This window comes from Emys orbicularis, chromosome 2, assembly GCF_028017835.1.
Source record: "Emys orbicularis isolate rEmyOrb1 chromosome 2, rEmyOrb1.hap1, whole genome shotgun sequence".
NCBI lineage: Eukaryota > Metazoa > Chordata > Testudines > Emydidae > Emys > Emys orbicularis.
The window spans coordinates 246,497,257-246,512,018 of NC_088684.1; the positions used below are offsets into that span (position 1 = coordinate 246,497,257).

General features: G+C 43.4%; 1 protein-coding gene across 1 annotated transcript in view; it reads right to left on the reverse strand.

The window, feature by feature from the left end:
* Positions 1 to 14,762, reverse strand: part of PHF14 (PHD finger protein 14) — a 283,433-nt gene that overhangs the window by 78,416 nt on the left and 190,255 nt on the right. Inside the window, exon 17 of the mRNA XM_065399294.1 lies at positions 14,279 to 14,396. Coding sequence (XP_065255366.1) covers positions 14,279 to 14,396 — 118 coding nt within the window. The remainder of the gene's footprint in view (positions 1 to 14,278; positions 14,397 to 14,762) is intronic.

Consider the following 14,762-nt stretch of genomic DNA (forward strand, 5'->3'; position numbering starts at 1 on the left):
ATTTAACCAAACCAACAGGGCCCATTGCTGTACCTCGCTTGGTCTAGCTAGCTTCTGGGCTCAGTCCCTGCAACCAGCCAGGAGCTCCTTCCTACCTTCCCCGGTCTTCGGCAGCCCTCCCTGGTCTCAGCCCTGCCCACAGAGAGCTATCTGTGGTCCTGCTACTCTTCCAGCCAGCCAGGAACTCAGTCCTCTCTCTTCCAGCTCCAGGCAGCAACTGACTGCTCTGTCTCTGGTGCTTCTTTTTATGTGGCTCTCCTGGTCCCTGACTGGCCACTCCAGCAGCCCTCGGATTGGCTGCTTCCCTTGCAGCCACTCTAGGCCACCCAGAGGACTTCTCCTTTGCTCTTTTCTGGGGTGGGATGAGGTAGGGCCACAAGGCCTCCAGCAGGGGCCTTCAGACCTAGTCTACCCCATCACAGGGCCCTTTTAAAATATTTTTTTGATAGGATTTCAGTGTTTAAACTACTTTTTAGTAACATCAGAACTTCCTAGATCTGCCTTGAGAATTCTCATTTAATGAAAAGCCTCAATCTATCTATTTGGAATTTTGGTATTTAATACCACCAAATTTTATGCTTATCTTAACTTCTACTCATAAATCAAGTACAGTGTTAAATTAATTTTGAGGCTAGTTATATCTGGAACTCCATTTATGGTACAAATTATTCATTAAACAGGTCTGTCTACTCTTCTTTGCCAGCAAAAAATAAAAACTATCCAACTTATTTTTCTAACTACGGTATCAAGAGAGATATGATTGAGCCCAGTCTACTGTGGAAGTTCTCCTTCTTCTGGAACAACCGGAGGGTGAAATTCACTCCTGTATAGAGGACTGCTAATGCATATACACCACTTAAGTCTTCAATACAGAATTTAATGTAATGTATAGGAGTTGTGCCAATCCTTTGCATGGGGGTGAACTACAGTCTCACCACTCGGCTCTCCAGACCTATCCTGAGATAGTTTTCTCTCATTCAATTTTAAGAGGGTCATTCTTGTATTCTAGAGGTTCCACTACAATTTCGTACATACTCATTAATAAGTTCTCACTTGAAGAGGAGAATTTTGGAAAATCTGGATAACCTCATAAGAGGTTCTAAAACTACCTCAAAGTTAACATATTTTCCCCCCCAGTTCCTAGAAACTTTCTTCAGCAATATTGTACACTCAAATTGATGCTCCCATGCTGATTTATACAGTACTTTTCTTAGCCTTATATTTAACTCTCTTGACTAAAGTAGGGGTTAATTCGATTGTCCCTAACCAGCATACAATAAGAGGTTAGAGTATCCAAGACTGCCTGTGAACTATTACTGAGCACAAAATGGATGTTCTTTTTGCAAACACACCAACTGCACTACTGTATCCAACTCATTATTTTGTAAAGCACTTTGAAATACCAGTACCTTGAGTCCAAAAAGTGCAATACAAAATCATATTCTCTTCTATTATATTATTTTCTGCTTATATCAGCAATAGAGTTATCTGCCGTATTCTTTTATCAACTTTGAGCTGGTACATTGTTTCCCATTGTGGCAATGTAGTTGTCTATATGCTGCATCCTCAAAAGAAGAGTCTCTGATGTAGTATTCCCTCTGATGTAAGACTACAATACCTAGGGTCACAGCTTCTTTAAAAGCACTGTATTCACCCTTCTCATTACACTCAAAATATTTGGTTCCAAAGGCTGTTATAAAAGGAATGCACTGTATTTCCCCCCAGTTTGGCAAAATTACAATAAAATATTAATCTACATTTCAAGTTACCGTGGACTCTCCTCCTTAAATAAGAGGGTGTTTTGGTCATTTTGAAATAACATAAAACCAGCATAGATGAGACTGAATGTTGCAGTCATTTGATCCTAATTTTTTAAAGTGTGTTTTAAACACAGAGTTATACATAAGTGCTTAAAATGACACTGCCCTAAACTGCGTACTGTAGAGGAAGAGTAAGCACTACTAAATTACGATTTATGCTACTACACTGTATACACTTTTATAGTGTGCTACGTTAATGTGCTGTTATACAAATTACTCACAAAAAACCCTACATTTAAAACATTCAGATTGCAAAGACAAACACTGAAAAAGCTAGGCAATGACAAAATTAAGGTTGTCTGCACATCCTTGTCTGCATGTCTTATGACACACACTTTAATTACACGATCACATACTATTTTTTCCACAGGACTACAGTCTCATTCAGTGACCAGGATAGATGGTGTTCAGTTAATGATCTACTATTTAATTCTATTATTTTATTTTATTTTTTCCTCATTATTCAATGTGTGGCCCCACACCTTAATTACAACACATTATCGAAACCCAATTCTGAAGACACAATTATTCATCACTATTGTATCTGAGAACTTCCCAGATATTAATTTATTTATTTTAAAACACCCCTGTGAGGTGAAGGGATAGTATTAGTCCCATTTTACACAGAGGGAAAGCAGGCACAAAGAGATTAGGATCAGAAATATCCACTAATTATGGGTGCCCAATTTGAGACGTCTAGAACCTGATTTTTCCAAGTTATTTAGCATTACAGATTGCACAAACAACCTTAATTCTGGCATTTCCTCATTTCTAAGTGCTTGACTTTTCAACCTGAATAATCATAGAAACGTAGGTTTGGGAAAGTCATTTAGTCCAGCACTTTGCAGTGAGGCAGGACGGAATATACTTAGACATCCCTGATAGATATTAGTCTAATTTGTTCTTTAAAATCTCCAATGACGGTGATTCCACAACATCCCTTGGTAACCCATTCCAGTAATAATTATTAATAATGTTCTTTTAACATAGTTGTTTGTATGTAATAGCTTTTAAATCAAGCTGAAACTCCCCTCCTGAGAAATCTCATCATGTGGAATGTAGTAACTAATAGCAGTCATCATCTACATGGAGCAGCACTAGAGGGAGATAAGATACACACTTTACCAGTGGGTTTTATAGATATTTGCTAACAGCAGAGGAACGCTGAGACTCGGGAGACCCCTTTTGCTGCTTTCCCTCTGACCAGTTTCTGGCCAAGACCTGTCTCTTTTCCCCACCCCTGACTCCTTATCCGAGTCCCATTCTCCTCAAATAGCCAGTCCCAGTTGCCACTTCTCTGGCTTCTAATTACCGGTACATTCCCAGTCTTCTTGTCCAGCCAGACCCAGCTGCCCCCTCCTGGCTCCTCATCTGATTTGTTTCATTCCCTACTCCCCCGGCCATCAGTCATCCCCATGCCCATGTTCATCATCCACACTGGCTCCCAGACCCAGTCTCTCACTATTAGTTCCTTTTACAATTTCAGAGTCCCGCCCACCCACCTATCTCCTTGACCCTATCACTTTACCCAGACAGTACCAGTTTTCCCCTCACACCCTGGTTCCTCATCAGAACTATTTCCCTTCATCCCCCCAACTTCCTTCCCCAAATCCCAATAGTTTTCAGTCCCAGTCTCCTTGCCCAGACATTTTTAGTCTCACCCTGTGGCTCCCCCCCAACAAACACAGACCAGTTCTCCCATTCCTAGTGTCCTTGCAATGTAAGTCCCATCCTCCAACCCCAGCTCCCAGTCCCAGTTTCCCTCTTCCCTCCATCCCCAAGTCTCCAGTCCCAGTCTTCCTCCCAAGCTCCTTGTCTCAATCTACTCCCCCTACCCACTCTCCCCAAGGTCTGGCTCTTGTTTCCTTTGTCTTTAGTTCAGGTGGCTTCCTCCTCCATGCTCCCTGGGCCCAACAGGGGGTGTCACTAAGAGCACAGGAGAGATGGGCTCCCTGCTTTCTAGTTCCAGTGCCTCGACCTGGATCCAGCATGGCCCAGATCAGCCAGTAACTGCAATGACAGGAAAAACTGTTCAGCCATGATGGAATCTTCAGGGAATTTAGCTATGAACATCTAAAAAGTCACTAAGAACATCTAAGAAGCAGCCGAATAGTGATTTTTCACAGCCTTATTGCTTGTCTAAATTTTGGTGGATTTTCACAGGAACAGCAATAGGCACACACCTGACAAAAGGCCACTCCCTTGCCAAATTTAAAATCCCATCTCCAAAGCATGGGAGCATTAAAGTTTTTCAAAGAAAAGGTATCTGTTAAATTAACATAAACAACTTCTTTTTCTTTAGCATCATTCTCAGAAAAGGATTACTTATTTTGGGTGAAATTTTCCAAAAACGTTCAACCTGAGGCAGACACCCAAATTTCAGCCCAAATAGTTAAAGATTGGCAATATTGTAAGCAACTTAAAACAGAGTCTTATAATGGGATGTGTCAGGTAACTTTAATAACAGGGAGTGTTACACACTCCCACTATAAAAAAAAGTATTCCTGTTCATGCATTATGAATTACATTACAGATCTTATTTATGACCATTACTAAGTCAATTTTTCTAATTTATACAAACTTATACAAATTGTTGACATGAAGTCAGTTTGTTTCTCTCTTGCTAACTTCATTATCTTTAAAATAAAAACAACATACATTTCTTTCTGTGGTGTACTTTACATATTGAAAGTGTTTTAACTGGCACTTGTTTTGGTTTTGAATTTTCTATTATGGCTGGAGAGGTTAGCATTTTGGAGGAATTCAAAATAGGTTTGTTAACACAGTACACTGAAACAAGATCTTAACATATGATGTTCTACTGGGTAGTACAGTAGTTGTTAGTTCATTTTATATGTAAGTTTTCATAGCAAAAAGTGTTATTGTCCACCAAATTTAACTCTGCATTTTCCATTTTAATTAGGATAAAATTCCATAGGCTAACCAAATATCTAAATCACTAAAAAACAAAACAAAACAAAACAAAACCCTGTCTTTGGATGAGCAAACAAAGTTTGAAATTAAAATGACTTTTAAAACACAACATTTAAATTTTAGATTTTTAAATCTTCATAATGGAAGAAGATCAGACATTCAATTTCTGATATTACAGTATCCAGTTAATATACTGAAGCAAGTTACAGCTTAGAGAAATCACCCTGCTCAGTACTGGGACACAGGCAAAATCCTTCATGATTGCTTTCCAACACAACAGATGAGCAGCAAATACCATTTGCTCTGGCTGGTGTGTCATGGATTTGTAGTTCCAGAAAATATTCCATAAGGAATTTAGATGAGAATTCTATGCATATACGTTCACAATTTACTTCCACTGAAAAAGTGCAATACAGTAGAAAGATTAAATAAAAATGAACTAAAAAAGGCTCCAGGCTACTGCGACTCAACTTACAGCAGTCAGATAATGACCTGTCATGTCCACTCTGCAACTTTTCACAAAATAGATCTTAAACAAGGATGGAAAAGGAACTAGCAACATAATTTTAACTATCATGATGTATGTGTAAATCTTTTGCTACACTGTTCTTTTGCAAAACTTTAAACTGGGAGGAGGTACTGAAAAAGAAGGGTAATGAAATACACATTTTGTAACTCCCACTACCCTCATCTAATTTTTACAAAGAGATCTTGTACCTTACAGAACTAGTGTTTAAACCAGTCATATACTATTCTGGAATGCAAAAGAATTTGTTGTTTAAAAGAAGCTTCTAAAAGTCTCTCTCTATACCATTATTCTAAAATATTGGAAATTTTATGATTTAGGGCACTGAGATTTGGCAGTATTGAAAGCACAGACTAATCCTTTCCCCAGGGAGGTAGGTGATGTTATTAAAATGCTAGCTAATAGGTTTATTTCAGCTTTCATGTGAGGTAACAAAAACAACAATGTTTCTGAGATGAGAAAGCTTGTCAGACCTTAGTGGTGAGCATCACCCATTCCATAAAAGTGACAGGCAGTATTACCGGCAAAGAAGACGTTGCCCTCATGCCCTGCAGCAAAGTCACTGTCTGTCTGTTATCTGACAGACATGGGAATATGTTACATTCGTGGGAAAATAACTGACAAGATTGCTGGAGAGTCTTGTGACATATTATGAGCAAAACAGAAGTAGCCTACAAAGTGCTTGTGATAGAGAGCAACTTAAAGCATATGTTTATTACCATCACATTACATCTTTGTATTGCTTCCACCTGCAAACATTCAGTAATATCTCAAAAACTACTTTGTTAGGTCAACATGATGTCACCATTACCCAATTTCTAAAACTGAACACCCCCCTCACCTCCCCCCAAAAATGGTTACCTACCTTTCATAACTGTTGCTTCGAGATGTGTTGCTCATGTCCATCCCATTGTAGGTGTGTGAGCGCCCACGTACGTGGCCATCGGAGACTTTTGCCTTAGCGGTATCCGTAGGGCCGGTTGTAATGCCCTCTGGAGTGCCGCGCTTATGGCACGGTATATCAGGCGCCGCCAGCCCTGCACCCTCTCGGTTCCTTCTTGCCGACAACTCTGAAAGAGGGGCGGGTAATGGAATAGACATGAGCAACACATCTTGACGAACAACAGTTACGAAAGTAGGTAACCGTTTTTTCTTCTTCGAGTGCTTGCTCATGTCCATTCCATTGTAGGTGGGCTCAGAGTTCACAGTCTTGCAGACTGGAGTACTGCTCTGCTGAAACCAGCATCAGACCGACCTTGCTGGGTCAGCACATAGTGCGAAGCAAACGTGTGGACGGATGTGGTCACAGAACGGCAGATTTCCTGGATTGGCACCTGAGCAGCTCACTCGACTAGGGCACAGGCGTCACGATTCCTGGCGGGGGCACCTTCGCCAGCTCATAGCAGTAGCCGATGCAGGCAGTGATCCAGGACAAAATTCTCTGGGCAGACACTAGGCAACCCTTCATCCGGTCTGCGACAGCAACAAACATTTGTGTAGACTTACGGAACAGCTTCATCTTCTCTCTGTAGAAGGCTGGTGCCCGCCGGATGTGCAGAGTATGCAGCCTGCATTCCTCATCTGTAGTATGAGGCTTTGGGCAGAAGACCGGTAGGTATATGTCCTGACCAGTATGGAACTGGAAGACACTGTGGACAGAAAAGCCGGGTGCGGACGCAGCTGGACCTTGTCCTTATAGAAGATTGTATAAGGCAGCTCCGACATGAGCGCCCTGATCTCAGACACCCTACGGGCCAAAGTTATAACGATCAAAAAGGAGACCTTCCAGGAGAGAAGCAGAAGGGAGCAGGAAGCCAGGGGCTCAAAGAGGGGCCCCATGAGCCTGGACAGCACAAGACTCAGGTCCCAAGGAGGGACCTGGTCCTGGATATGCTGGTAAAGGCGCTCCAAACCTTTCAGGAACTGTGCTGTCATGGGATGGACGAAGACTGACCTGCCGTGAAACAGAGGATGGAAAGCCGAAATGGCTGCCAAGTGCACCCTGACAGAGGACAGCGACAGGCTCAGGAGCTTAATGTGCAGCAAATAGTCCAGGATGCCATACTGGAGCTATGAGGATGACCATTGCTCTGCCTTGCTTCATCTTGAGCAGGATTCTGTGAATTAATGGCACTGGCGGGAAGGCGTACATCTGCGCTCCCGACCACGGAATCAGGAAGGCGTCCGACAGGGAGCCCTTGTCCCTGCCTAGCACAGAACAGAACACGTGGCACTTCCTGTTCTGTCTGGATTCAAACAGGTCCACCGTGGGAGATCCTCACCTGTGGAAAACTAGGCTGACAACCTCCGGATGGAGCAACCATTCGTGGCCAGACGAGAAGGTTCTGCTGAGTCGATCTGCGAGGACGTTCTTGGCTCCAGACAGGTGGGCGGCAACCAAGTGAATGGCGTGCTGTACACAAAAGTCCCAGAGGCTGAGCGCTTCCTGACAGAGGGCCGAAGACCTGGTGCTGCCCTGCCTGTTGATGTAGTACACTGTGGCAGTACTATCCATCAGGACCTGCACCACTTTGCCTTCCAGGTGGGGCAAGAAAGCCTGGTACACCAGACGAACCACCCTGAGCTCCCTGACGTTGATATGGAGGGCTAGGCTGTGTTGCAGCCAACAGCCCTGGGTGTTGAGGTCGCCCAGATGGGTCTCCCAACCCAGATCCGACGCATCTGAGATCAAGGTGAGCGAGGGTGACGGGGTTGCGAAGGGAACTCCCTGCAGCACCGACTTGGCATCCTGCCACCAGCCCAGTGAGGATAGGACGTGGCTCAGCACCGTGAGCACTCGGTCCAGGGGGTGCCTGTTGGAACATAGACCGAGGACAACCACGCTTGCAGGGGCCTTAGCTGAAGTTGGGCGTGACTTACCACGTAGGTGCATGCGGCCATGTGACCCATCAGACACAGGCACATTTAGGCTCTTTATGTGGCCGAACAAGTCTGACATAGCTTGAAAGCGTGCTTCCGGTAGAAAGGCCCTGGCCTGCATGGAGTTGAGAACCGCTCTAATGAACTCTATGCCTTGAGCGGGTGTTAACATGGATTCTTCTGTGTTTATTAGGAGACCCTGATTGCTACAGGTGGAGTGCACCAGATCGAAGCTGCTCTGGACCTGCTCCGGACACCTGTCCTTGATCAGCCGATCATTGAGATAGGGGGAGATTTGGACCCCTTGATGCCTCAGGTAAGCTGCCACCAGTGCCACGCATTTCATGCACACCCTGGGGGCCGAGGGCAGGCACTGTAAACTGGAAGTGGCGCCCCACCACTATGAAAGGCAGGAAACGTCTGTGTCCTGGAAATATGGAGACATGAAAGTAAGCATCCTTCAGGTTGAGAGGGGTGTACCAGTCCCCCGGATCCAGGGAAGGGATGATGGTGGCCAGGGATACTATGCGGAACTTCAACTTCATGAACAACTTGTTGAGGCCCCGCAGGTTCAGAATGGGTCTGAGTCCCACTTCTGCCTTCAGGAAGTAGCGGGATGACAAAGGGCAACGGTGGTTAAACTTGGTGTCCCTTTTTCTCGCAGGCCCCTGGCAAGGCTGCCACTGTCCAGGTGGCGGAGGAGGCCAGAACGGCTGCCTGAACATCTGAGGAGTGTGCATCCCCAAGGAGCAAAGGGTTGCCCTTTTATCCTGCAGATCAGGCAGATGCGTATCCGTTTGGTCGGAAAATAGGCCAACACCATTAAACAGGAGGTCCTGGATAGAGGCCTGCATCTCCTGGGACAGGCCGGCGGTCTGGAGCCAGAAACTGCACCGCATGACCACCGCTGAGACGACCTCTCGGGCAGCTGAATTGGCTGTGTCCCAGGCCATCTGGAGAGAGCACAGGGCCGCTGCGGTCCCCTCTTCCACCAGGGTTGTGAACTCCTGGGCTGCCCCCTGGGACATGGAGTCCTTGAACCTGAAGAGAGAGTCCCACAAGTTAAAATTGTAGTGGGCCAAGAGGGTCTGGTGGTTCGCCACCCGAAACTGGAGAATGGCCGTAGAATAATATTTTTGACCAAACAAATCCAGTCTCTTATCCTCTCTATTTTTAGGGGTGGAGCTGGTGGGCACCTGTTTGTCCCTTTCATTGGCCACTGACACAACCAACGATCCCGGTGGCAGATGAGTGTACAAATACTCAAACCCTTTTGCGGGAACAAAGTATTTCTTTTCCACCCTTTTAGAGGTGGGATGGAGGACAGGGTTTGCCAGATGGTTTTGGCAATGTTCAGGACCCTCTCATTTACTGGCAGCACAACCTGGGCTGGGGCGGACATGGAAAGCACATTAAATAATGTGTCTGTCTGCTCCTCCATCTCCTCCGCCTTGAGGCCCAAGTTGGATGCCACCCTGTGGAGCAGCGCCTGATTCTCGCTGAAATTGTCTGGTGGGCTAGCTCTGGAAGGCCCCGCCACCGCCTTGTCTGGGGAGGAGGAGGAGGATTGGATGACCAGGGGAAGTCCGGTGGTGTCCTCAACTGTCGGGGAGGGTGGCCTTGGGGTGCGTACCGGATCCTCCTCTGTGGCGGCCGCCAGGATGTCCTGCACCAAGCCCGGTGCCGAGGGTACCGGGGGCATTGCCTTTGGCCTGTCTGACGCGGCAACTGAAGCTGGCGGGAGTGGGGCACCGGTATGACTGGAACGCCCCATGCATTCCAATAAGGCCATTGGGTCAGCCACTGGCTCTGCTGCCAGGTTGGCACCGGTGTCATGGACGGACCTTCTGGAGCCCAATAATGTTGCCTGGGCGAGGGGCTGAATTGCGCCTCCGAGCCTGAGACATCGTCACCCTCCAGCAACCAGGCTGTGGTGGCTTGAGTCTGATAGCTCACCATCGCCGCTGGAGACTGGTGATGGGAACGGGAGCGTCTCGAGGTCTCGGCGACGGCAACCAGCAGTGAGACAAAGACTGGGGCCGGGGAGATCGATGACACCTGGGCGAGCTTCGGCACGACAACGGGGATCGGGAGCACGGTGCCTATGACTCATAGTGGCGAGCTGGAGACCTGGGTCCACGCGGAGACCAAGAATGTGGCGACCTAGGGCTCTGTCTTGGCTCTGGAGACTGGAGGTGCTCGCCTGTTTTGTGCAAGGCCTTGCTGGCAGGCTTGCCCTCACGGGAAGCCTTAGCTGCTTCCATAGCCGCACGCAGTGCTGGCTGCAGCGGAAGCGCTCTTAGCTCCTCAGGTGCCGGGGCCTCGGAGGGGGTTGACTGCGCCATCGGCCTAGGCCCTTTACCACTCCCCGGAGTCAGTGGCAGGCCCTTTCAGGGAGAGGAACTCCCCAAGCCCGAGCCCTTTAGCCCTTTAGTAAGGCCCGAGCAGTGTCCTTTGCTCAAAGACCCTTGGTCGGGCTTGGTTGGTGCCACCTTCTTAGTCTTTTTCTTTGGCACAAGCAACAGGGATCGGTGCCGGAGGGACCCCAGTGCCGGAGGTGTGCTACACACTGAGTTGAAGTACTGGGTGCCGGTTCGGGCCACGACAGCTCCGAAGCTGGGTGCAGGGCAACCTGCATCAGGAGGCCCCTGAGATGATGTCCTGCACTCTTCGTGTCCGCGGATGAAAGTTCTAGAAGATGCGACAGTGCTCCTTTATATGGGTTTCCCCAAGGCACTGTAGACAACTCTCATGAGGATCACTAACAAGCATAGGCCTGTTACACGAAGAGCAGGGCTTGAAACCCGGAGACCCACTGGGACACTATCTAACTAACACTTAACAGGTACTTAAGAACTAACTAACAACGATTAAACTATTTACAGGTAAAGCTCAAGGCTAAGCTAGACGAGAAACCGCTAATCCCTTGCGAAGCAAGGGACAGAGGTGCTCCCGCTAACCACCACGGGTGGTAAGAAGGAACTGAGAGGGCGCAGGGCTGGTGGCGCCTGATATACTGCACCATGAGCACAGCACTCCAGAGGGCACCACAGCCAGCCCTCCAGGTACCGCTAAGGCAAAAGTCTCTGATGGCCACGCACGTGGGCGCGCACACACCTACAATGGAATCGACATGAGCAAGCACTTGAAGAAGAACTATAATTAGAAAGGTAGATAATGTAATCACCTTTTATTAGGACAATAAAATCATTATACAAAACCATGTGTATTATAACTTCACTTTTTATTGAACCAATAAGTACCACATAATCTATTTGTCCAATTTTTTTCTAGGGCCAATACACTTAAACAAACACTCGCTGTCTAAGAAAAGTTAAAATTTGTTTATCTGCATTAACATTCATACTATAGTGATTATTTAAATTGCATTTAAGCAGATGAATAGCAAAGGAAATAAATTAAATTTCCTCTATTACTTTCCATTTGGAAATATTTTACTTATAAAGTCTGATTTCTCCACTGAAGGGAAGGAGACTGCATTATTGTCTTCTTGGCAAATGCTGAAACATGCAATCCTATTTCACTACTGTAATCCTTACAGGAAACTTTCTTGTGACATACCAAAAATTGGATTTAGTGGTTGAGTGAGAGACGGAAAATGCTTGTGGCTCAAGTCTGCTATTCATCCATAGGTCAGACAGAGTGCAGCAAACAATGCCAGATTCCTTACACTGTTCCTGCCTAATGGACTTATATTCAGCCCAAAAAGACCACCCCTTTATTGCGGGGGAAAAAGCTCTAGAATTCATAAGTATTTATTGGCTGTTGAAATATATGCAGGGTATTATGTGTAAATTATATACTATAAAACAAGACCACAGACTGAAATTGGAAAAGAAAGAAAACATTAAGCCTTTAAAAATTATTTTCATATAAAAGAAGGACTGTACGAAAAGTTTAATTCAGTTAACATGATCTTGTTAGACACAATGTAGCGTACTAGATTACAGAAAAATATGGTATGCTAAAAATAAAGACATCTCTTAATATGGACAGCAACATAGCTTTTTTTCAATAGTTTCTTTACACAGCTTTGCAAGAAAAAATTATTTGTTAAGTAACTAAACAAAGCCACAAGGAGTCCCCATAAGACAACTTTCTCAGTACCTATCATATTTATCATTTTCTCATTCAAACATAATTAAAATTGGCTATGTTTAAAATAGTGCAATAAATCAGACTTAATTGTTAAATATTAATTTTAAGAATGGGTCTTTATGAATTAAAAATGAAAATCAGTCTCAATAATAAACATCTTGTTTGGTATATTTTTAAATGTGAAGTCATCCTTAACATAACTACAGTAAATATCGGTGGTCATTGTAGCTTGTAAATTCAATTTTATTTTTTCAAAACATTTCATCTTACATCAAAATATCTAAAAATTAACACACTTTACAGAAAATTAAATAATGTTGAATTAATTTTCATGGTAAATTATTCAGCAAGCATAGCCGTTTATCTGCGTAGTTTGGCCAGCTAGGCCAAATACACATTTAGAGTTTCAAAAGTGCCCATTTGCAAAAACACTGAAAAAATAGCAGGCAGAACATTTTAACTAATGTTATAAAGAAACCCTTTTGGTTTAAGAGGTGACAGGAATTCAATATCAATTATAATTCACTCCAGGAGTGACCACTGTATTTAAGTGGTATTCAAGAAAGACTGCTTGATGTCCAAACTATAGTTGACAGCTAATTTCCAATGTCCATCTTTGTATCTTCCCGAGGAAGAATGATTTGATTAACGTCCAGCAAAGCAGAGTATTTTATTTTTCCAATTGTAAAAGGACACCAGCAACTTGAAAATCCTATTTCTGCCTGAAAAATTTTATATCTACATTAAAAACAACAAGGAGCCCGGTGGCATTTTAAAGACTAACAGATTTATTTGGGCATAAGATTTTGAGGGTAGATTCTGAAGAAGTGGGTTTTTTACCCACAAAAGCTTATGCGCAAATAAATCTTAGTCTTTAAGGTGCCACTGGACTCCTCGTTGTTTTTGTGGATACAGACTAACACGGCTACTCCTCTGATACTTGGCACCATATCTACTTTAGTTATAAATAACTATACACCTAGGAAAGATTATTAGAAGCTAAAGAAGATAGTAGAAAAAGATCCTCTATTTTTTGTTTGTTAACTTTGAGTGTTTGATAGCATTTTCTTTATAGTCCATTTCCCTATGTAATCAGTTATTCAGTCACTTTATCTCTTCCTGACAATACCCTAATAAGCAACAACAGGCAGCAGAAAAGCTTATGAAATTTAACAGATTTTTTAAAAAGCTCTTATTTTAATGATGCCCTATCAGAAAATGGATATTTTTTAAATTAGTCACTTTAAAGAAAAATCAAGATGACAGTGTCTCTTTAATGTATCCAGAGGGTGTTGGCAACCATGCCAACACTAAAGAAACTAATGTTCAGGAAAATGGTAATAAACTAAACCAAACCCAACAAAAAAATCCTATGTCCTTTGCAGGATAACAACACAGAAGTCAATGATTGTTGGTAGCGTTAATATAACAATGTTTCAGTAGTGAGAATTTTAAGTTCAAACAAATTTAGAATGTTATTCCTTACAAATATCCTTCATGCTAACCTAATAATGTCCCTCACAATTGATTTACATTGGAAAAAACAAAAAATGTAGACTTTCAAATCTTTCATGAATACATTTTTAAATGAATTTACTATTAACCATGCCTTCACAGGTTATGGTTTATATTATTAAAATATTAAAATATCTGACTGCTTATAATGGGGCAAAGAATGATATGGTATTTTAACTTAATACTTTGGGCTTATATATTTGGGGGTCACCACCATCATGTAATAAGAAAATATTTAAGAGGAATAATAAACTCTCCTTTATCGAGACAATTAACACAATTTCCATTTTGCATTTTTCTCTCCTTCAGTTAAAGCCAAGATGAAATCCTCGCAGTGTGACCTTTAACTGTGTAGAATTAAATGTCTGTTTCCCAATGCAGATCTATGCAAAGTGTTCAAACACAAACTCAAGATGAGAAACTATGCAATGATTTGCTCAAAAAGGCTATGCAAAACCAGAACTCACAGACTGAATTAACTTACTTTAGAGGAAGTAGAATCACACTCTTGACAAATCCATCCATAGCCTGTCTGTTTTGGAGATTTTTTCAAAGGAGGTTCCAGACAACCAAAATGGTAGCAGAGCCTGCATTCATCACACCTGCAGGAGAAACAGATATATTGTGTTTCTTCATAAATTAAATCAAGCCACTCTATAAGCACTTTGGGGTAGTTCACCCCATGGAAAACTTACCCCCAAATCTCCGAATCATTAGTTTGGATTAAAACAGATATTTTCAGGCAGGGTGATTTACATGTACACTCACACATTTCAAGTATGTTTCTATTTAATTTGGAATATTCTCATGCAGAAATGCAGGAGGCCGCTATGTATTTTCTGTATATTTATGATTTGCAGAATTTAGTACACTTTCCAGCTAACAGAACTTTTTACATTATGGATCTTCCATAATGTCTGCCAACATATCTAGTAATTCAAACATGTTTACAATTGCATGAATGATTT